At 39.8% G+C, this 23,757-nt stretch overlaps 2 protein-coding genes across 2 annotated transcripts in view; one reads left to right on the plus strand and one right to left on the minus strand.

Moving 5' to 3' along the window:
• CENPP (centromere protein P) overlaps nt 1-23,757 on the minus strand; it is a 258,055-nt gene that overhangs the window by 103,162 nt on the left and 131,136 nt on the right. The gene's annotated exons all lie outside the window — the stretch shown is intronic.
• Nucleotides 451-19,757, plus strand: ASPN (asporin). The gene is made up of 8 exons (XM_070400820.1): nt 451-675; nt 5,006-5,296; nt 8,012-8,124; nt 11,211-11,424; nt 12,413-12,523; nt 15,548-15,641; nt 16,341-16,479; nt 18,553-19,757. The coding sequence occupies exons 2-8, from the start codon at nt 5,035-5,037 to the stop codon at nt 18,748-18,750; spliced, it is 1,131 nt and encodes a 376-aa protein (XP_070256921.1). The 5' UTR covers nt 451-675; nt 5,006-5,034; the 3' UTR covers nt 18,751-19,757.

Below are 23,757 nucleotides of genomic sequence, written 5' to 3' on the forward strand. Positions count from 1 at the left end.
AAATCCAAGCAGGTGTCACCTGGATCCAGGTGTCTATGCCATATCAGAACTAACAGGGCCTGCTCTGCAGTTCCCAACATGCCTGTAGGAGGGTTAAAAGCTTTGAAAGGAAATCTTGAGAAGTATGCTCTCTGCGGTAGCTTCTGTCAACAGAAGGAAACAACAGCATGGCTCCTGTCTCAGATACACTTGGAGTTTGGGTTTATACTTCAATAATGTTCATCTTCTTTACTAAGGTTGATAAATATTTTGTTGGACTATATAGGGTGATTTTTAAATTTGTAATTTGTAAGCATTCATTTAAGAATTTCATAAAGTATTTTTTCAAATCAGGATTTCTTGAATGACTTCATGTACTTTCAGTGGCCAGCTGCCATGTATTATTAAGCACTCTTTTTCTTCAGAATCTTCCAATAGACGTCTAGAGTTTAGCTAGAAGTCTTGGCTACAATACAAACAGTGATGGAAAACACATGAGCAGTAACAAGCTTTAATCTTGCTTCTCGGCACTAACATGGGCTAATCTGTGGAAGCAGCTTACCCCAGGGGCAGCCACACAGTCCTCTGTACATGTGACACCTCCTCTCCTTGCAGAGTACATGAGGACATCCCTGCAGAGAAGTGGCACATGCTGGGGAACTCGACTTTCTTGAGGACTTGCTCTCTTCTTACAAGGTATGTTTTCATGAGGGTTTTTTTCATGTACCAGTAGACAATTACCTTATAGTCGATACTAAAGGGACATTAATATTATTAACATAAATGCTTGTAAATTATAGGATAAAGTTTAAAGTTTGTTTAATTTCTTTAAAATCAGTACTTAATTACATAGCAACCTAAAATAACTCTAGCTTTTTGTTTTACATATAATGAATTTATTTTCAATATAATTGTGACTTTTTTTTGCAGCTAAGTGAAAAACTGTCATTGTGCTTTACCATAAATGCTAACAAAGTTAATTGTAAAAAATCATTTAAACAAACATCTGTATCTTCTTTTAGGAAAATAATATTACCTTAATAATTAATGATAAGGAAGTTTGAGAATATCACAAATACATTAAATGAAATAGTAAATATTTCTTTTGAAATGTAAAACTATTTTTTCTAATGTATTTAAAAATATATGAATTATTCAAATTTCATTTTTAGTTACACATTTGAATGTTCATATTTTCCCTTGATAAATGTCTTCCTTATCCTTAGGTGATGAAATGGCACTGTACAGTAAAAACAGAAATCCGTATAATTTCAAGAAAGAATAATGATCAGCAACAGTTTAACTAGCTCTATATTCAACATAAAAAATCAGGAACTTCTTTTCACAAAAATCCATAAAGTCAGAATTTAAAACAAAGTTTTCTTTTGTCCCATCCCAAAGTAAATTTTGTATTAAATCTTAGATTTAAGAAAATCAAACAATGTGTTTGGTATTTTATTTCCTCATAATTTAAATAGAGCAGAGCATTCTTTCTTGTTAACCTACTCAGAGGTGTGACAATCGGGAATGGTGGCCACATGTGTAGGATTAAATCACAGAGAAACCTGAGGGATCTAGATCTCTCTAAAAAATATAAAGTACTTTTAAAACTTAATCCCACCAAGAATCATTGAATAGTTTAAAAAAAAAGTAAATCCAAAGCCCACACATATGCAAAAGCATCTTGATATTTTGTTTTCCATATTTCACAACATTGTGTAGTGCTGGGAAGATGAGGGGACATTCAGGCCTCTATGACAACTAGCGACTACATATTAAAAATATTAAAACAGAATATTTTATACTTGATCTAAGATTCGAGACAAAACAGACTGATTTATAAGCACAAGTCTTAAGGAACCATAGGGAACGGCAGAAAAATGAAGAAGAAGTTTTTGCTTTTTAAGACAGCAGCTAGGTTGCTAGAAGGCATTGAAAAACTGATGGACAAAAATTGGAAAAGCAGCCAACAAGTTCTTTTATCAGATGTTATTTATACTTCTAAGGTAAAGTTAACTGTTTCTTTAAGGAAAGTCTAGTCTCTAAAAGTATCAGTTTCCACGACCAAAAGGTGCTGTGAATAAGATTCCAAATGCATATTTGGATGTTTAACTGACCTGGTTTACACCTGAATTTAGTCTGGATTCCACCTCTGAAGGTGCAGAATATGTTATGTAACATTGATATACTGGCACTTGTGAACTGATATAAATATTTCAGCCAAAGGGAAAAGCTGCCAAGCATGGGATTTAAAAGCAATAACGTATTTCCCTAATAATAGTGTCTGACAGGAAATACCATTTCACTTAGACAAATTTTCCATTCCAAGTTTGTGGAACATTGAAGTGGAAAACAGGAGCCTTTGCAATTTCAGAAAGACATTTCTTCGGTCCGTTGCCAACCCTGGGAATCTGGGCAAACTTCTCAGCCCAGCCTCTCCTCGGACAGTTTGGTTACTGTCTGGAAGTCACTGTGGGCCTGGGACTAGGCAAAAGCCACACAGTAGGTGGGCAGTGCAGGAGTGAGAAGGCTGGCCTCAGCTTCTTCAGAGGCAAAGAGGGCCAGGGAGGAGCCTCTATGTGCCACGCTCTGTTAATACCAGGATCAGCACAGAAATCATATTCCAAATATTATTCTGATCAAGGGAAACTTGAAACCAAAATCCAGAGCTCTCCATGAGTAAGAAACTCTGGCAAAACTGGTCTATATTGGGAAAATACTGAATCTTCCTAAGAACAAGACAAATTTTAGTTTTATAAGTAACACAATATAAATACCTTCAAAACTAATCAAGCAAGAGCCTAAGCCATATTAATAAACTCAAAACTTAAAATAAGGACAAACAACTAAAAGTCACATCATATTAAATGAGAATATTCTTTCTGAATAATAGGGGGGAAAACATTACTATGCAGTATTCCCTCCTGGACATTCCATATTTTTCTACTGATAAAGAAAACGTCTGGTCCGAGGGCCACAGGCCCAAGAAACCATTTGGTCTGGGCCTGCCAAAGGCATTAGGGGTGAGTTAATTAAATGTTTGACCAAATATAGCAGGTTAGTTTTAAGTTGATAATTTTGTGTGGCCATGAATGATGTTTTATATATAAAAATGGCCCCTGGCAGAAAGAAGGTTCCCCGCCCTGCTGTAAATGGTGAGTTCCTTGTGGAATCAAGGTTCGCCTGACTTCTCTTTTGAAGTAACCAGAATATAAGAATACAAAAATATAAGATTAATTTTACATGGCTAATAGAAGGCAAAATTAGTAAAGAGAGAAAAATGTGCCAGAAGACATTCTTGGTTTTAACATAAAGAATTTCCTATCAACCCCAGATGTGTGGCTCAGTTGGCTGGGCATTGTCCTGTGCACTCAAAAGTAGCCGGTTTCATTCCTGGTCACCTGCCCAGGTTGCAGGCTCAATCCCTGACCCCCAATGGAGGGCATGCAGGAGGCAGCTGACCTCTGTGTCACTATCACATTGATGCTTCTCTCTCTCCCTCTCCCTTCCTCTCTGTCTCTCAAAATCAACTTTTTTTAAAAGTTGCCCTTACTGTTCATTATAAAGTAAGAAAAGAAAAAGACACAAGAAGTCATTCATCATTCTACCACCCAGAGATTATCATCAATTAGAATATTTGTGTCAGGGTTTTTGTTTGTTTGCTAAGTATAAATTTTTATATTTGTTTTTCCTTAAAAAATAATATTTCATAATTTTAAACATCTGTGAAAATATCTTTTAAAAAAATATATTTATCGATTTCAGACAGAGGAAGGGAGAGAGAGAGAGAGAGAAACATCCATGATGAGAGAGAATCATGGATTGGCTGCCTCCTGCATGCCCCCGGCTGGGGATTGAGCCCGCAACCTGGGCATGTGGCCTTGACCGGAAATCGAACCCGGGACCCTTCAGGCCACAGGCTGACGCTGTATCCACTGAGCCAAGCTGGCTGGGGCTGTGAAAATATCTTATAGGTTACAAAGTATTTCAAGAATATACCATATTTCACTTTACTATTTCCCTTTAGCCATTTTTAATTTTTTGCTATTCTATATAATAAAAGCCTAATATGCTAAGTGTCCGGTCATCCCGTCTGCGGTTCAACCCATCAAAGTGTAATATGCTAATAATATGCTAAGGCTGCTCAACTGCTCACTATGATGTTCACTGACCACCAAGGGGCAAACAGTTGACCAGTGGACCAGTTGCTATGATGTGCACTGACCACCAGGAGGCAGACACTCCAACCGGTAGGTTAGCTTGCTGTTGGGGTCCAGCCGATCAGGACAGAATGAGAGATGCCCTAGAGCCCTCCTGCGGTCCTTCCCCGGCTGGCCAACCTCCCGCATCCATCCCCAGCCCCAATTGTGCACCAGTGGGCACCCTTGGCCTGGCCTGCACCCTCTCACAATCTGGGACCCCTCGGGGGATGTCAGAGAGTCGGTTTCGGCCCAATGGCGGAATGACCAGTTGCTATGACACGCATGGACCACCAGGGGGCAGATGCTCAATGCAGGAGCTGCCCCCTGGTAGTCAGTGCACTCCCACAGGGGGAGCGCTGCTCAGCCACAAGCTGGGCTCACGGCTGGCGAGCACAGTGGTAGTGGCAGGAGCCTCTCCTGCCTCTGCGGCAGTGCTAAGGATGTCCGACTGCTGGCTTAGGCCCGCTCCCCTAAGCCGTCAGACATTCCCTGAGGGCTCCTGGACTGCAAGATGCCACAGGCTGGGCTGAGGGGACCACCCCCTGCCCCAAGTGCACAAATTTCGTGCACCAGGACTCTAGTCATATATAATTCTATAATGAACATCTTTATGCACATTAGCATTGCTTCCTGAGATTAGATTCTAAAAGCATAAATACTGGATGAAAAACAAAAATCTTTTTAAAGTTTTGAATGCATACTGCTGAATTGCTTTCTAAAAGGTTGCAAAATTTACTCTCGGGTGGACAAGAATGACACTTCTGAGAAAAGTTCAGTTGCAGAATTGTGTTTCACTGTTAACTTAATCTTCAATGTCTACTTAGTCTTAGACTGGCCCTGTACACAAGACAACATGAAGGAGTGTGTGCTCCTGGTTTTCTTGGCTTTGTGCTCTGCCAAACCCTTATTTCGTCCTTCATACATGACGCTGAAGAATATGATGCTGAAGGACATGGAAGATGAAGGTGATGGTGACGGTGATGGTGACGGTGATGGTGACAACTCTCTTTTTCCAACAAGAGAGCCAATTAACTCCTTCTTCCCATTCGATCTGTCTCCAACATGTCCGTTTGGATGCCAGTGCTACTCAAGAGTTGTGCACTGTTCTGATCTAGGTAAGAACATGTCAACGTGTTTTGGAGAATAATGCTATTCTGACAAAATTTAATTTTTGAAAAGTATAACAAACCACAAAGTACATGCAAACTTATTTTAAAAATCTAGAAAATCATGAGAATTTCATATATAAAACATTTACTTCTCTACCCAAATTTGAACCAAAATGCTTCGATTTCATTTCCTTCAGAAGGAATGGATGTTACTGCAGTTTCTTCACCTTAGGGTACCAGAAGGTTGAGATTGTGCTTTCTAGTAAAACTCTACACTAAAAAACTAATCAACTGTCCAGGACAATGAACAGGTTACAGAGTTGTGAAGTCTCATTTAAAGACAATTCCCTATTTGTTTTTAGTGATTTGAGTATAGAAGTGTCTATAAAAGAAGTGGCTGAACTAAATTACTTTTTAAAGTCTGTTAAAAATGTGTAATTCTCTGCTATTTTATTTTTTTAATACTTTAATGTGTTCTCAAATAGAGGGGCACACTCAGACCCTGCTCAAAAAGAGGATGTGATAGGATTTACATGAAGAGTTGCTGTATTCAGCTATTTCCAAAAGAGGGGTGACTCAAATGTGTCACACTGCAGGAAGCCAAGGTCTAGCACCCCTCCACAGGGGCCGGGGCCATCAGGGCCGCTTGCAGAGTGAGTCTGAGCACTCGGTGCCTCGTCCTGTGGCTATGGCACTTGGGCAGTGGCCAAAGCTTGTTGCAATCCACTCCAGAGACTTTAACAAGTGTGCTACTAAGGGACAGTACGAGAGGTGAACAGAAAGCACTCGTTAAGATTATGAACTAGGATCAGTGGGAAAATCTTAATGGAATATATAGGTTAGAAAGAAATGGTTTTTAAGCTCTACCTTTGGCATTGCTGTGATGGGGATGATAAGATGAAGTGATGTTTGAGAAAAGCTAGTCTGGAAGCACAGCAGCAAGAGTGTGGAAGAGCAGCAGAAAGGAGACACTCAGAGGCTGAGACAGACCCTGTCATGAGAAACAGCTATAGTTAGGAAATATCAGAATGTACTGTCATTTCTAAGCTGCATCCCAGGCAAGAAACACTGACCCCGCTGGGTGTGAACTGGGCTGGCTCACCGTGGCTATGACTATGAGGATGCGCATCGCCAGCACAGCATCCTGAGGCCAAGGCCTTCCTAGCCGCTCCCCAGCTCTGCTCCAGGACAAGCCTGTCATCAGAGAGCTGCAAACCACCAGCTTCCAGACAGACAGCTATCTGCAAATAGTGTCCCCCTGAACATTAGCTTATAAAATAAAAATCTACTGAACGAAATCTGTACTGGCACAGACCTTAACATGACACCCCACCATTAGCAGCAGATACTGCACCTCCCCATGACACTGACAACGAAAAGCGTTTGGGTACCTGTCACTCTTCTCCCTCAGAACATGGAATTCTTTTCAGCCCTCCTAATTTCATCAGAGGCAGGGTGGGAGGAAGCTTGTCAGCATCCGTGGTACCGGCCCTTCTGCAGGACGCCCAGCTTCCTGTAAGACCTTCCACTTCATTTTCTCAAACCAGAATCATCTAACAAAATGCTAACTTGTTAGCCCATCACGTTACTAACCCCTTTTCCCTTTTCGTATCTATGGTCCAACTTCTTAAAAGAGCTGTCAACCTTAAAGTAAGGAGAGAAGGCTGTGAAATATTCATAGTCACAAGATTTAGATACTGAAGTCCTCAGCGAGGCTATTAAATGTAACACTGCCCTTCAGGAGGAAGGATAGCTCCACTGACTGTACTAACATCTGAAACTCACTTTAAAATGCAGAAAAGAAGATGAAATGATGGACAGTTTGTATAGTAAAATACTGACGGTAGAAAAAGAATATGGGTTTTCACTGTAAAATTCTTTCAGCTTTTCTACATGTTACATTTGAACAATAAAATATGAGGAAAATAAAAGATCCCATACTCATCAAGATAACTACTGTATGGAAAGTCTGACAATGAGCAGGGCTGGGTATGTTCAGCCATCCAGGAAAAGCAAAAAAAGTAAGGAAGACATGCACCATTACAGCTCCTGGTAATTTTCTGCTAGTTTTTTTTGTTTTGTTGTTGTTTTTTAATCCTCATCCGAGGATATTTTTCCATTGATTTTTAGGAAGAGTGGAAGAGTGGGAGAGAGAGGTAAAGACAGAGAGGTTGCCTTCTGCACCAGCCCTAACCAGAATTGAACCTGGGACCCTTTGGTATGCAAGCCAACACTCTATCCACTGAGTCAAACCGGCTAGAGCTGTTTTTTGTTTTTTAATTCAAAAGGGAAAAATCATTTAAGCCTTTTTAAAATAATTGAATTAATATTTATTGAGTACCTACACAAAGAAGATGTAGTTTCTTAAAATGATCAAAACCCATAGGCTCCAATTTAGTAGCACAACAGACCAAAAATGTGCAAAGAACTTGAATGCTCCTCAGTCAAAGTGCACCCACAGAAGCCAGCCCCCCTAGAGCCTCTTCCACGCCAGGGCCCCAGGCAGCAGTCCAGCGGTGACGGCTGGACCAGCCAGACATCTCGTAAAGATAAATGACTGGAAAAGGTCTAGGCCTTTCCAAAGAACAATGTTTTTGTCATACGTTACATGTTAAGTCATCTGTTATTAATGGTAACCATGGACTTTAACAAGTGCACAGCCAAACATATCAGCCATCTCCTCTAAGCAGAGTGTACATCTAACGTTTGTTTATTTCTCAGGCTTGTCCTCTGTCCCAAGCAACATTCCATTGGATACTCGAATGATTGACCTTCAAAACAATAAAATTAAGGAAATCAAAGAAAATGATTTTAAAGGACTCACTTCACTTTATGTAAGAATATATGCTCATATTTTCAAATATTTACGTGAAAATCTCTATCACTGCTAAAATAATCACTCGTATTGTGTTTGTGTAAGTAAGTCTAACTTTTCTGTGTGAAGGAGAACAGAAACTTGGCTATTCAGTGGTGTTCTGGTTAATGAAAAATTATAGATTTAATTCAACTGATGTTTACTGAAAACAATCAGGTGAAAGGCAGTGGGATAAGAATTAACTAAATGGTCCTTAAATGAGCTTATGATCTATTTAGGTAGTCACAGTCACTATACACTAACATGAATAACATTATGAGCATTTACAGGAACTTATTAGCATGCAGTGTTAAGGAAATGGGTACCCAAACCAATTGACTTAAGGCACCATAAATGTCTAACAGTGGCACATGCAATATATCTAAATGACAATATATATTTTCATTGGAAATAGAGCCTATGAATGCTTCTACCACTTCTTAACCTATTTTCAGCTATACGACCACAAGAATATTTAATGTCATATTTAATACCAAAACCATAAGAAGTTTTAAACTTAATTTGTCATAACATTATTGCACTTTAGGAGTATTCCAGGGACTTCTTCCACATGTAGTCCTGTCAATCAGTGGGAAGGAAGAATAAGAAGATGGCAAAGCCATCTTAGGCGCCTTGATGGTCTCTTAGGGCGCAGTTTCGAGGGGGCACTGTATTGGAGGGTGAGTGCAGTGCTCTACAGTAAGGCACAACGGGGCTCAAATCTTGGCACCTTCAGAAGTGTCCACTGGGAAGGCAGCTTACCTTCTAAGCCCAGCCCAGGTGTAAAAGGGGTGGAATTCAGAACAGTCATTGAGACCAGATGAGTGAGTCCATGTTAGTGCCAGCATACCGCCATTGACTATGGTAGCCACCAGCGCAGTGTTTCCAGACTGGACAAAGTACTGCTGCAGAGCACATGCTTTATACTTGACCTGTGAGTACATTACATATCTCAAAACATTTATTTAATTAGTGTCATCAGTGCCTGTGTGTAAAGAGAATAAAAATGTTTTTAGATATTCTGTGAATTCTCTATATTATGCTTCAGCTACTTGTTTAGCTTCGTGGTTCTTACACAAGAACAACACAGCATTAGAGAGTGAGTGAGATCCTTACATACACACACACATGCACTCACAGGTCACCTCCAGCCCATTGTCACAGCCACACTCATCATAGTGGCTACTTCTAAAAGGCTAATATTTTTCTCATTGTCTGGCCTTCCCTAGAAGCCAGAGCTATACTGGGTAGGGCTCTGTAACTACCCCTTTTGGAATCTATAATAATAAAAGTGTAATATGCTAATTAGACCGGACATCCTTCCGGATGAAGCCGTGGCTGCGAGGGAAGCCTGGGTCCCGGGTGCCTGCAGACAGCCGGAGGGTCCCGGGTGCCAGAGGGAAGCTGGTGCCGGCAGCCGGGGGAAGGAAGGCCTACTCTTGCACGAATTGCGTGCATCGGGGCTTTTGGTTATTATATGAAAGCCAACACTGAAAGTACAAATCACCTGGAGACAACCTGCTCACCTGACTTGCTGGGGCAGCATTTGATGGCATGCCATCAGAACGCTCACCCCATGTGTACTCCTTATACCTCCTTTTAGGAAGCTCTGACAATGGCATGTCTTACCCAGGGAGGGGAACACACCCAGACGTGATGGAGGACCTGCCTGAGGCACACATTCCCTGTGGGCTCTTGGCAGTGCAGACACAGGAAGTGCACAGATAGGAAGGGAGACTGGAGGGCAGGCAGGTGGGTCAGACAGGAGAGCAGGCGAGTCACTTGTCTGCACTGTGCCCATTTCCTCACCACCAGAAGGAAAAACATAATTTTTGCTAAATTGACCTCAAAGGGTTGAGTGAAGGTTCATCAAGTTGTTATGTCCCCCCGCCCCCCTTGCCTGACTGCACACTGCAGTGTAACCAAATGAAAAGAGAACAAAGTTATAACTGGCATCATGCATTCAGAAAGGAGTACATGTTACCATTTGGTAAAAACTGTAGTTTCATTTGTTCTCCTAGCCCTACCTTTTCTCAGGTAAAAATTCCAACAGCACTGATGATGTCTGAAAGAAGAGACAGAAAAGGGAGAAGCAAAGTGCCTACACGGAAATAGCTAAACATAATAATAAAGAGAATTTAACTGTCAAATTTAACTGAGAATTTATTTGTATCTCTTCTGTGCAATACCAACAACATGAATAACAACAGAAAGGCGTATTAACTCAGTCTGGAAACCACAGGAAGGTTGTTGCAGAATGGGACTAGGGACAACATTCATAAGAGGAATGACCCTAGAGCTGCCGCCTGAAAGAATGGGAGGATCTGGGCAGCAGAGAGGGATAAAGGCCTGAGGAATGCTACACCACCTGCCCTCCCCCTGGGGAAACACTTGCAAAAACCTGGCAGTAAAATAAGGATTAAGCAACGTTCATTTTGAAGTGAAAATAATTACTAGGGTGACTGACAAGTCCTGGCTGCCAAGGATTTCCCAGTTTGGGTTCTGAAGTTCCCATGTCCCAGGGGACCCAGATCATAGCAGCCAACACCCTCCACAGGGCACAAGGGGCTGGCACAGGGGCTGGCAGTGGAGAAGGCAGAGTCACCTGCTCCAAGTGTTTTTACTATCGGGTTGTTGTCTCCTCTAAGGGATGCTGCCTTGTCACACGGAGACGTCCCACAGAACTGAGAAAGGGTTAAATCATTCCTCAGGATCCCCACTATGTCCCCAGTATCTGAAATATGCCTGAGGGCACTTTGTAGGAGCTTATTCGGACAGGTCTATATACTGGGGAAAATGGTAAAGAGTAGGAAACACAAAAGAAGTGAGGTTAAACTTAATTCTGCAGAGTGAAACGATTCTAAGGTAAGATAAAGATAACACTACCAACCACTGCCATAAAGAGAAGTGGAAACTAGAGGGGCCTCAGCCATGTGAACACATCATCTCCTCAAAATAAACCAAAGACACAAAAACCACTCATTAAAGGTTTGCACTCTTCCAACTCAGTATACTGGCAGGTTAATCTGCTTCCTAATATGGTGCAACTTTCTATCTTTCTTCTAGACTTTGATCCTGAACAACAATAAGCTAACAAAGATACACCCCAAAGCCTTTCAAACCACAAAGAAGTTGAGAAGATTGTATTTGTCCCACAATCAACTAAATGAAATACCACTTAATCTTCCTAAATCATTAGCAGAACTCAGAATTCATGATAATAAAGTTAAGAAAATACAAAAGGAAACATTCAAAGGGATGAATGCTTTACATGTTCTGGGTAAGTTTTTGCAAATAAATGAGACATTTAGAAATTATAAGTAATACATAGAGGCAGAGATTTTTATCCTTATTAACCTTTAAGACTGATAATTTCTAAAAAATTTTTGAATCTAGTATTTTTTACCTAGATAAGCCACTTACAAATCAAATAAAATGTAAAACTGTATAGCACTGAAAGATGCCTTTTGTAATACACACACACGAGCTCTTAGACTCCTCTCTTAAATAAGTAGTATAGTTTTTGTTTTCTGACTGCTCCGTAATCGGTAAAATCTGTTAATCATTAAATTTAAAGGTAGTATTCTAAATGTACTGAACAAACTACTCAAATACAGTACAGAAAGTTCATTCAGACACTGTCTGGAATGTACATCTAACTTTTCATTAACTGCTTTAAGATTACTGAGCTAAGGACTTTTGTTGTACATTTTAAATTCCACTCTGTTTTTCCTTTACACCCATGGAATAACCATGCCATCTCCCCACTCAACATCCATTAAAAATTCCCAACCAATATTCTTATTCATTTATGCACTTTAATTCAGCCAAGTACCTGCCCTTCCCAAATAGCCTCACTTACTGGCATTTCCTTGGTTATTTTTTCTGTTAATCAAGTAACAATTTTTATTGACTAATAATTTTAAAAGTTTAGGTAACAAATTAATGTACACTGGCAAACAAATATTTTGAATTATATGAAAGCTGATCTTTTTTCTACTGTAATATTACTACAATGAATCCTTGACCATGCTTATTATTGGAAGAGAATGATAAATTATTGATTTAGTAATTGAAAGCAAAATGGTAAACCTGTTATTGTAGTCCAACCTACAAAGCAGTCTTTTTTCTGAGACTGACCGAGAAGTAAGGAAACAGAAGCAGACACACTGAGTGACAGCCTAGCACGCACCTGCTTTCTGGGATGTGCATCCCTGCAGGGTGGGCTCCTTACACAACACCCGCTAAGTCATGTGGTTCCCCCACAGAAATGAGTGCAAACCCTCTCGACAACAATGGGATTGAGCCAGGGGCGTTTGAAGGGCTGACAGTGTTCCATGTCAGAATCGCAGAAGCAAAACTGACCTCAATTCCTAAAGGTTTGTGTTCACTTTGTGTAAAATAACGTATTTTTTAATGCCATCCTTAAATGACCATTAACTGGATGTGTCTCACATTGATGTTTCTCTCTGGTTGTCTTTCCCCCTCTCTTCCACTCTCTCTAAAAATCAATGGAAAAATATCCTCAGGTAAGGACTAACAACAACAACAAAATGTTAAGGCAGACTGCCTAAATGTTATAATTCAACCATCACTGCCCCTTGTGGCAGGATGAACAAGTCCTTACCATACCTGACAAGTTAACATAAAGAGAGTGAAACTGTTTTCTTCCTATTCATTTGGAAAATCCTACTTTATAATAAATGGTATTGTGTGGAGGGGAGGAGAGGCTTGTTTGAAGATAGGACAGGAATAGAAATACCTGTATAAAAGTATGCTGATATTTGTTGGCAGTCAATGAGCTTCTACCCAAATTCATACTTTTGCTCACTTATCCTCCAGAGCCTACACTTTTCATTTTGGTTACCTACCTTCTCCAGGCCTAGGGAGAAGTCCCCTTAAGTTCTACAAACCCAAGAAGTTTCCCTGCCTCCTCCACATGAGCAGATATTTCTCTTCTTTGACTTGCTATAAAATATTCTAGAGTAGGCTAGCACACTCTGTGAACTTTTTCTAGTGATTTTTGTATGCATTTGCTCAACTAATATATAAAGTCTTTGAAAAGAGAACCTTTTCTCTTACATATTGAAGTGAGTATGTAGTTGTTTCATAAATGTAATTAGGTTCAACTAATCAGAATTCAAGAAATTAGAACACTCTCAGTTTAGAATTATTTTCCTGCTCTCTAGTTTATTTACTTTTAAAATTCAGAATAGATTCTGGAATCAACATAAACTCAGTCATGAAGAATATTGATATTTATAAGGATGTTTTAACTACCTTCATCAGTCTTTGCCACCAATATAGGAAGGAAATGTTTCAGCAAGAGTTGAAAAATAGAACACCTTTCTCAGCGAGTTAACTAAAACCCTTATTTGACAAATAATACCTTATATTTTTAATACTAAGTATTACATATAATACCAGGTCCGACATAGAATAAAATAAAATCTAACTTAATTTTCTGGTTACTATCTTATATTCCAGCTTCAATTAACCTGGGGAGGCCTGGGGTCAGAACACACAGGTTGAAGAAGAGGAGGTGCAAGCATTCACAGAGTGACTGCCATGGGCCAGGTGGCACTGGCAGAGTAAGCAATTACGAGATGCTTCTCTTGCCCTAGCCCAGTGGTCGGCAAACTGCGGCTCGAGAGCCACATGCGGCCCTTTGGCCCCTTGAGTGTGGCTCTTCCACAAAATACCGACTTCTGCACATGGGCCACGAAGTTTCAATCGCACTGTACGTGCGCGCCCACACGTGGCCGGTTTGGCTCAGTGCAAAGAGCATTGGCCTGCGGACTGAAGGGTCCCAAGTTCAATGCAGGTCAAAGGCATGTACCTCAGTTGCAGGCTCAAACCCCAGCCCCAGTCAGGGCACATGTGGGAGGCAACCAATAGGGTGTCTCTCTCACATTGATGTTTCTGTCTCTCCCCCTCCTTCCACTCTCTTTAAAAATCAATGGAAAAATATCCTCAGGTGAGGATTTAAAAAAGAGAGAGATGCTTCTCTTGATTTATGCAGAAACTACTGCTAATTGAAAAGAATAAATATTGTAATGGACCAAATATATCAAATAGAGTAAAAAACCACGTGTTCATAGTGATATTTAAAAAACTCACTGGTCACCTCTGGGCATTGTACTAATTCATTTCTTGAAAGAATTGAGCATTTATGCTGCCTTTTCTGTAAAACTGTATCACATAGTAAATAAATAAGGAAAATTCTTTAGAGAAGAATTCTACCTAATGCTTAAAGAATGACAAAATCAGGAAAATCATCGTGATTTTCCCATTCTTTTTTTTTTAAATGTTTTTATTGATTTTAGAGAGAGAAGAAAGGAGGATAGAGAGATAGAAACATTATAAGAGAGAAACATCTGCTGCCTCCTGCACCCCTCCCACTGGGGATGGAGCGGAAAACCTGGGCATGTGCCCTGACCAGGAATCGAACAATGACTTCTTGGTTCGTAGATTGATGCTCTACCACTGAGGAACAACGTCGGCCCATGTTCCCGTTCTTACAGAAGTAATGGGCCCAGCAGCACCAACGACTGCTCAGACCATCAGGGAAAGGGCTCCTCTGAGTCTGATCTGGTCTGACTCTAAATCTAACTACTAGGTCCTAAGAAGTAAGGGGGCTAGAGGACCATGATAAACTACCTTGTGGAAGTCGTTAGCTCAACCCACAAATGCATACCTCAAACAAATCAATATCTGAAACGAATCAATAGAAGAGGGAGAATGTAATAGGAGAACAGATTTAAGAACCAAATAAATGTACTTGGATAAACTTTATTAGGATACTGACTTGAACAAATCAACAATATATTTGAGATCATTAGGAAAATGAATAAAAACAAATCAATTGTTTTTAATAATCAATAATTAGGGAAGGGAGGTTGGGGGGCTGTATGAAAAAGGTGAAGGGATTAAGCAAAACAAACAAACAAAAGAACAAACACTAATAGACACAGACAACAGTATGGTGATGACCGGGGAAGAGCGGGGAGGTAAGAGAGAGTGACAGAAGGAGACTTGACTTTGAGTGGTGAACACACAATACAATACACGGATGTTGTATTACAGAATTGTACAGTTGAAACTGATATTTTATTAATCAATGTCACCCAAAAATTCAATTAAAAAATAATCAATAACTAATGGTGTAGATAAAACAAGATTGGAAAAATTAAGATAATTGTTGAAACTTGGCAACAGCATGGTGGTTCATAATACTAGCTTCCATTTTTGTATATGTTTGAAATTTTCCATAATAAAAAGTTTTAAAAAAAACAACAGATCCCTAAAAAAATACCTAAGTCTATAATGTGAATCTCAACAAGTAAATAACCAATGGGGCTGATCTTACTTGATCTAACATACATTTCTTTCCTTATCATTAGAGCTACCATCAACTTTATTAGAGCTTCATTTAGATTATAATAAAATTTCAAATGTGGAACTCGAGGATTTTAAACGATACAAAGATCTGCAAAGGTAAAAGTTCCCCAATCCTTACTTGCAAGTGGTAGTCTATATGATGAATATTCATGAAATTTCCTGGAGAATGTGTCTAGGGACCTAATGAAGATTATTGTTGGTGCTACTGGAGAGTGTGAAGGGAAAACTGGAAGGAACTGCTACTATTCTGTCTTGGTGATGAAAGAGGGCACCAAGTAGAATCACAAGACACTTTACTTTTTTAAAAAAATCCTCGCCCAAGGAGTGAGGATATTTTTCTCATTGATTTTTAGAGGCAGTGGAAGATTGTAAGGGAGAGGGGAAGAGGAAAGAGAGAGAGAGAAGCATCAATATGAGAGAGATACACTGATTGGTTGCCTCCTGCACGTTCCCTGACTAGGGCCAGGGATCGAACCTGGAACCTGACACCCATGTGTGTGCCCTTGACCAGGCGTTGAACCCTTCGTTTTCTGGCGTGCAGACCGATGCTTTGACCACTAAGCCAAGCCGGCCAGGGCAGATGACACTTTTCAAATGTTCCTTTTTTAAAATAGAAGTTACATAGAGATTTTTCTGACAGTGGAGAGGGCTGTAAAATAAAACCATGAAATACCTTTCTCTGAACACAAATATAAATATAAATAGGAAAGGTTTATATTTCTAACTCAGTCGTGTTTTGAGCTGAATTGATCACACTATCTGCTTAAGAGTTGATGAATTTTATATCATTTTTAGGCTGGGCCTAGGAAACAACAGAATCACAGATATTGAAAATGGGAGTCTTGCTAACATACCACGCATAAGAGAAATACACCTGGAACACAATAAACTAAAAAAAATCCCTTCAGGATTACAGGAGTTGAAATACCTTCAGGTAAAACATTCTACTTGTGTTTTGTAGATATGCGTGCTTTTCTTTGTTTTTATGAAGCTTATTAGTACCTAAAGCACAGACCAAGTAAGTAGCAAGGGTCAAGGAAGAGAGCATGAGAGAAGGGTTTCCACAGAAACATCACTAGTACACGCAGGTACCCATTTCCATCCTGCCCGTTCTCCCTCGGAGACTAAGGCCCAGTGGCAGAGGGACGACGAATTTCAGGGTTCTGGGATGGCAGTGGCTCTGTAACGGCAGGACTGGGCGGGAGGAAACCAAGTAGAATCACATATCCTTTCACTCTGAAAACATTTCATGAAGGCAGACCCTGGGGACAAGGTCCTATGTATTTTCACTACCAATGCGGTGCTAGATTAGAAGTGTATGCTTCTTTAAAAACTAAGGCAAGAATATAAAATCAAAAGTCTGTATTTGGAACATCATAGGTTCACATTTCTTGTTTTTCATTATTAGAAATCTTTCCCCTCTAGTTTGACAAATCCTAACTTATGAGGGAGGGACCACAGAGTCCTTGGAGAATCGAATATAGAGATTCCCAAGAACAAAAATGAAGACAGTATTTTGCACGGAATTTTAAGTTTCACAGATCTCCCCGATTCTCACCTATGGACCTCAAATAAAGAATCCCTATTTAACCCCACTTCACTTTAGCCCATTTTCTTCATATGCTTTCCTTGCTATGATATACAATGTTCTCATTTTCCAAGAAGCAAAAACATGTGGAGACCAAAACTAGGCTTTGAGCTACTTGCCTCTAGATTTCTTTCCTATTTATCTTTAGACAAGTTTTGTTAACTACACTCCTGTCAGATACAAGCCATCAATATGGAAGTGCTATATGTAAGGGTTCATCTTATGGTTATCACTTTTGCTTTGAATTTTTCAAATGCTCCATTTCAATGTCTACTGTTAACCAGCGAGCATGACCTGAGTCTTTCTTCTCTTGAGCTGTCCCATCTTTGCCTACTTACTCCATAGCTCTGATCCCAGCTTTGGAAGCTCTTAAATCTACCCATAATCTTGCTAGCATTTTAAACATCAAATAAAATTATAACACAAACAGAGAAGAACACAAGTCATACTGGCACAATTCAGTGAATGTCCACAACAGACCCTGTCCAGCACTGCTTCCCATTCCCAGTGAGACCAAGGCTGGGGAAACAACCCCTCGCACTGACACTGAGCTGCGAGAAATGCACAGCTCAGAAAGCATCGTCACAGAATCCCTGAGACACAGGGCACAGGGACTCCAATGTCAAACTGAACGGCTTTAGTAATGCCTCGAGTTCTCATGCCTAACAGCCAGAACCAACACTTAGCTTGTCCAGCAAAAGGCTCCTACTTTTTTATATGCCAAATGCTGTCAGTTAAGTAGATTGTTTTTACTTCCCAGAAATCTCAGTTCCCCAAAAAAACCAAAGAAGGAATTTAAAGGGATGTTAAGGGAATGAAGGAAAGTTTCTATATTGTCCACTCTGAGTAATAGTTTAATTTAAAGACATATACACAGCCTATAAAATTGTATTTTGTCCACTGGTGCAAATATTCAACTATTGATGATGTATTGCAGATATGTATTTAAGATGTCGACAGACATATTTTTTCTATAAAACAAACTTACAAAAAAGCGGCTCTATAATTCTTTCCCTTAATCACATAAAATGCGAACAATTCTTCACACTCATATTGCAAGCCTAATTCTTAAAGCATTAAATCCCATCCTTCTGTTCGTGTCTAACACTTTAAACGTACTGCTGCCAATATGGCACTGAGGCGACCCACACACACTTGCAGCTGTGCAGAGAAGAGTGGTGCCGAGCAGGCGAGTGCTCCAGGCCTCGGCATGAGTCTGACGCCACACTTCACACATAGAGCACTTCTGTATATAACGCATGGGCCCGAGTTGTTAAATTAAGTATTTAACAAGCATAAATGAGTACATGTATTTTAAGTGAAATACATTCAAGTCAGTATAACATAAACTAGAAATAGACTATCTTCTTTTCACATTTACTATGTATTTTAAATCCATCCTTATTCCTACTACAACAGATAATCTTCCTTCATTCGAATTCAATTACGAAAGTGGGAGTGAATGATTTCTGCCCAACAGTGTCAAAGATGAAGAAATCTTTATACAGTGCAATAAGTTTATTCCAGAACCCGATGAAGTACTGGGAAATACAACCAGCAACATTTCGTTGTGTTTTGAGTAGAATGAGTGTTCAGCTTGGGAACTTCAGAAAGTAGTAATTACCAATGAATAATGTCCATTTAATATAAAATTTAAAAGCTGTTACATTTAGGATACTTGAGCTCTATTAATAATGGTGGTATTATGCTCAGAAGCAAAAATCTATTCCCATATGGTACATCCAGTGACTTTACTTTAGGACAAAAAATTTCATCAGAATTTTGCAAAACTATTGATACATCTAAATTAAGAGAAACAGCATCAATTGCAGTTTTCTTATGCACACAAATGATTTTGCATAATCTCATGCTTGAATATTCTTTCTCAAAAAAATAAAACATTCAGTATTTAACACTTTATTATCAAGTAAAGGGTGTCCCAAAATTCACACAAGAAGTAATTTTGATAGAAAACACAGGTTTATAATTAAAAATTGTATTTTTTATTGATTCATAAAGTATACAGTATAGGGTTATGTATGGAATAGCACATCGGGTAAATGGCCTCCACCGCTTTGCTGGCACATACACAAAGCCGTGGTCTTCATTGGTCTTCACTGTCCCTGCTCCTGGGCCATAATTGGTACTTGGTAATGCTTATCAAATTGAAGGGATTGAAATCAAAGGGCAACAGATATTAGAATCTGATTCAATAAACCAAGTAAAATTAGGCTTTTATTTTTTTGTTGTTGTTGTTAATGCTCACGCAAAATTCAAATCTTGCGTGAATTTTGGGACACCCTTTATATTTTCAAAAGAACTGTACTATAAATGGAATGCCTGATGTAGCAAAATCTGTACTCTTTCATTTGTTGTTAAAAAAACAAAATTAACAAGCACACTGATATGAAGAATACAGTATACTATTCCCAATCTTTCTTTAATAACTTAGGTAATACTGTAATATTTCCAATAATGGTAAAGTATGGATTGATATCATATATTCAACTTCTCATGTCTTAGAGTCTTACTGTCTTTATGTTTAAAACTAATCCTTTCTAATAAAATCATCAGTAAGTGCATATGACCAACTCGACAGAGATTGAGCTGGTTTTTGAGCTACAGGACATGCTTTTCTTTTTTAATTATTATTATTCAGTTATGAAACCTCTATGAAATGTGCAGTGCTTATGTAAACTCTGAAACTCACATTTTCTATTATCACAGTTATTCTAAGCTGTTACAGTATGTCAATGGTTAGGTTGCACAGCATTGTCACCACAACACGAAGGAATACTTCTGAGATATCCCTCTGTAAGTTCGTGGTTGGAAGAGCCTAGTCACTCTAAATTCTGCACAGACTGGATGATTCTAAAAAACACACCTGGCATAACTAAACAGGCAGAGCATTAAATGAAACACAGAAACTAAACGCTGCCAATAAAACTTAAGAGTACTTTATATAGTTTTTATTGGCATTCAACCTACGTTAAGTAAAACTAGAAAATCAAATAAACATTAAAATTTTGGTTTGAAATAAAACATTTGTGCTTTGGTTTAATTTTTATTCTCCTACCCAGGAACTATTTGTCAGAAAACTCTAGTTTATATATAATATATTTAGCACAGTTATTAATGCTTATTCTTTTGTTTTTACTTAAATTTTATTTTTTAATTACAGTTTATATCCAATATTATTTTGTATTAGTTTCATGTGTAAGCATAATGGTTAGACAATCATATAATTTATAAAGTAAACCCCCAATTATTTCCAATACCCACCTGACACTATACACAGTTACTACAATACTATTGACTATATTCCCTATGATGTACTTTTCATCCCCCCATGACTATTCTGTTAGCAATGCTTATTCTTAATAACAGTACTGAAATATCCCAATTTACGAAATATATGAAATATAATCACCTTTATATTAAACTACCTCAAAAATTAGATTTTAAGTAATTCGGGAGGAGTAGAAAACATTACAGATATGTAAGAAGGTGCCTGGATAGCCAGGTCAAGAACCGGCAAACAGGCCTTGTTCTTGCTCATGAGACCCCCAACTGTGGCAATGCTGACACTCTGGGCTGGATCACACCCTGGGGGGAGGGGGCACCTGTCCTTTGCAGAATGTCTGGCAGTTCACTGGTCTCTACTCATCAGGATGCCAGTAGCACCTGCAACCCCAGCCCACTGTGCAACAACCAACAATTTCTCCATATACTTGCCAATGTGTGTGGAGGGTGGCGAGGAGTGAGAGGGGAGAATGGGGCTGGTTGAGAACTATTGCTTTAAAGGAAATTTACTTAATTTCTAAAAACAGCTATGTTTGTTTGGTAAATTATAGTGATGTAACAGAAACAATCCAAGGATACAGAGCTCTGAGTTGGAAGAACATAACCAGAAATGCAGCTCCATTTAAATCTTAGGCAAATCTCAATCTCTTTGAAACTGTTGCCTCATTTGTAAAGTGTAGGGATGACAATACTGATAGATTCCATTGCTATGAGAACTGAATAATAAAAATATATGTGAAAATGCTTTGCAAATCATAAAAGATTCTTAAAACACAAGTCATTATTATACTGAACAATTACTGACTGGCAATAAAAATTGCAGGCTATGAAATCCTTTAAAAAAAAAAAGAATACATTACAATGACAATCATTCTAAAATTCGAATATTCTAAAGTTCCAATAGTTTTCTGCAATATACCATAAAAATAAAACTGTGATATCATGGCACTTATAGAACCTAAGTAAAATAAATGTTCACTGAAATTAAGAATATAGTTCTTAACCTAAGTGCCCATCAGCAGATGAGTGGATTAAAAAACTGTGGTATATCTACACAATGGAATACTATGCCACTATAAAAAAGAAGGAACTTTTACCATTTGCAACAGCATGGATGGACCTGGAGAGCATTATGCTAAGCGAAATAAGCCAGTTGGAGAAAGATGAATATCACATGATCTCACTCATTTGTGGGGTATAATGATCAACATAATTTGAAGAACAAGAATAGATCAGGAGACAAATGGCAGGGGAGGGGGAGGGGGTTAGAGAGCAACCAAAGGACTTGTATGCATGAATATTAGCATAACCAATGGACACAGACACTGGGGCAGTGGGGGCTTGACTGGGGTGGGAATGGCTGGAGTGGGGTATCAATCAGGGAAAAAGGAGACATATGTAAAACTTTAGACAATAAAAAAAAAAGGATATAGTTCTTAAAGTTAATAATGAAATGAATAAGGTTAATGCTAAGGTTAAAATCATCTAAACAGATCTGAGTCGTAGAGCTTAGAATGACTAAGTTAGTCTTTTTCTAAAAAGAAAAGGCAGAAAAACTTTTTAAATACTGGAAATTATTCCTGAAATCACGGCAATTATTTCCTGTAGGTAATGTTTCTGTTTTCTTTCCATAGCTGTTAACCTTTTTGGTTATAATTTTACAAAAAACAAATCACTATTAAAAATCATAAACAACCAAACCTGCACTAAAGCTTTTTGCTATAAATCCATTTTATGATAAATACAAACTACTACCCACTTGAAAGCCATTAAAGTTTGAAAGCAAACTTTTATAACTTACTTGGTTTATTAAGGAATTCAGAATAGAAAAAAAATCGCAGTGACCATCTAACCCTATTTCCTCCAAATACAATAAAAAAAAAAGGTCATTGAATTCATAACCCAAACATTATTCTTTCAGAAAATCACTTGAAGTCAATAAAACTAACATTATTAAAAAATCAATTTGGGGGTATTCCAAAATGGCTGCGGAGTAGGTGAAAGCATTATACACCTCCTCCCAGTGCCAAACCTGAGTTACAGCTAAAGTTTAGAGCAATCAACCTAAATAAACAACAGAGAGACGCCTGAACAGGAGTGTATCAAATGCCTGGGAAAAAGAAGCTACACAGAGACTGGTAGGATGGGTGGAGACGTGGAGAGGGCTGGTCCCTGCACCCAGGGGCAGAGGCTGTGAAGCCAGAGAAATACTGGGCCTGCAAAAGCACTCCCTGGAGGAAAGTGGGGTCTCACACCGGGCCAAACCAGAGCACCAGGGCCAGGAAGAAGGGCCTGCATAGCATCTGGTAGTAAAAATAAGCAGGGACTTTGTCCACTGGAAACAGGAGGGAGTCTGCTTGAGTCCCGGGTGCTCTTAAGGGCTAACGCACAGGGACTGGCTCTTGGGCACTCAGCCGGGCTCAGTGAGAGGGAAGGAGACGCGGGGCCTGTGGAAGCACAGGAGAAGATCTGGGTGGCATAGCACTGGAGATCTGCAAGGTGCTCCTGAGGTCCTGGTCCTGAGCTAACATCCCACACTGCCCTCAGACACCATCTCCCAGGGCCCAGCACTTCTGTTCTTACAGCACCTGCTACAGAAACTGCACTAACCCCGTCCTCCAAACACTGGCGACACTACCCTGCCCTGCTCAAGTCCAGCATAAAGGATGCCTGGTTGCTCTCAAAAGGGACCAGAGGTGTGCGTTTATCCCTGGAGAAACTATAGACAGACTCTTAGCTGATCACAGAACTGAGTGGCTTTGGAACAAGGGCCAATTTCCTCCCTCCCGCAGGTTAGGCAGGCAGCACCCCCAACAGAAGGCTCCCTGGTTATGGTCTCAGGCAGCAGGCAGCTGGGGAGCTAGGGGGAGGCATGACCCTGTGCCACCACAACAAAAGGCTGCCTGGATTTACATTTCCAAGTCCTGCTGGCCTCATCCTGTTAAACTCACATCCATGGGGAAAGGGAGCACCATTCAGAGTTTGGACATTGGACAGGGTCACCTCGAGCCCTCCAGCAGGTTCTCTGGCAGTGCACTGCAGAGATAGGAGACGAGCAGCTGTCTTCCCTCGAAAGGGCTGCAGCCACCCCAAGTAGAGGGCTGCTCTGACCTATACCTCCAAGTCCCGCAGGCGGAATGCGAGCAGGGAAAGCCCAGCTGGCCCCGTCTGGCTAGGCTCAGTTTTGAGGGGAAGGAGGCTCTGCTCATGGCCGACATTCAGAGTACATCAACCTCAGAGGCTCCAGGCCAGTGCTTGAGCAGGAGAGGCCACAGAGCTAAAAGGAGAAGGGCACCTCTGGTGGCACAGCCGGTGCCACCC

Source organism: Myotis yumanensis, unplaced genomic scaffold, assembly GCF_028538775.1.
Source record: "Myotis yumanensis isolate MYYU_CA2020_CCGP unplaced genomic scaffold, mMyoYum1.0.hap1 SCAF_21, whole genome shotgun sequence".
Lineage (NCBI taxonomy): Eukaryota > Metazoa > Chordata > Mammalia > Chiroptera > Vespertilionidae > Myotis > Myotis yumanensis.

What these genes read in the sequence shown, in the direction of transcription:
- ASPN (XM_070400820.1), top strand. Translation starts at nt 5,035, where the DNA reads ATGAAGGAGTGTGTGCTCCTGGTTTTCTTGGCTTTGTGCTCTGCCAAA. An exon ending in TGTGCACTGTTCTGATCTAG is followed by an intron (nt 5,297 to 8,011) that starts GTAAGAACATGT and finishes TTTATTTCTCAG; the next exon opens with GCTTGTCCTCTGTCCCAAGC. An exon ending in GAATGCTTTACATGTTCTGG is followed by an intron (nt 11,425 to 12,412) that starts GTAAGTTTTTGC and finishes GTTCCCCCACAG; the next exon opens with AAATGAGTGCAAACCCTCTC.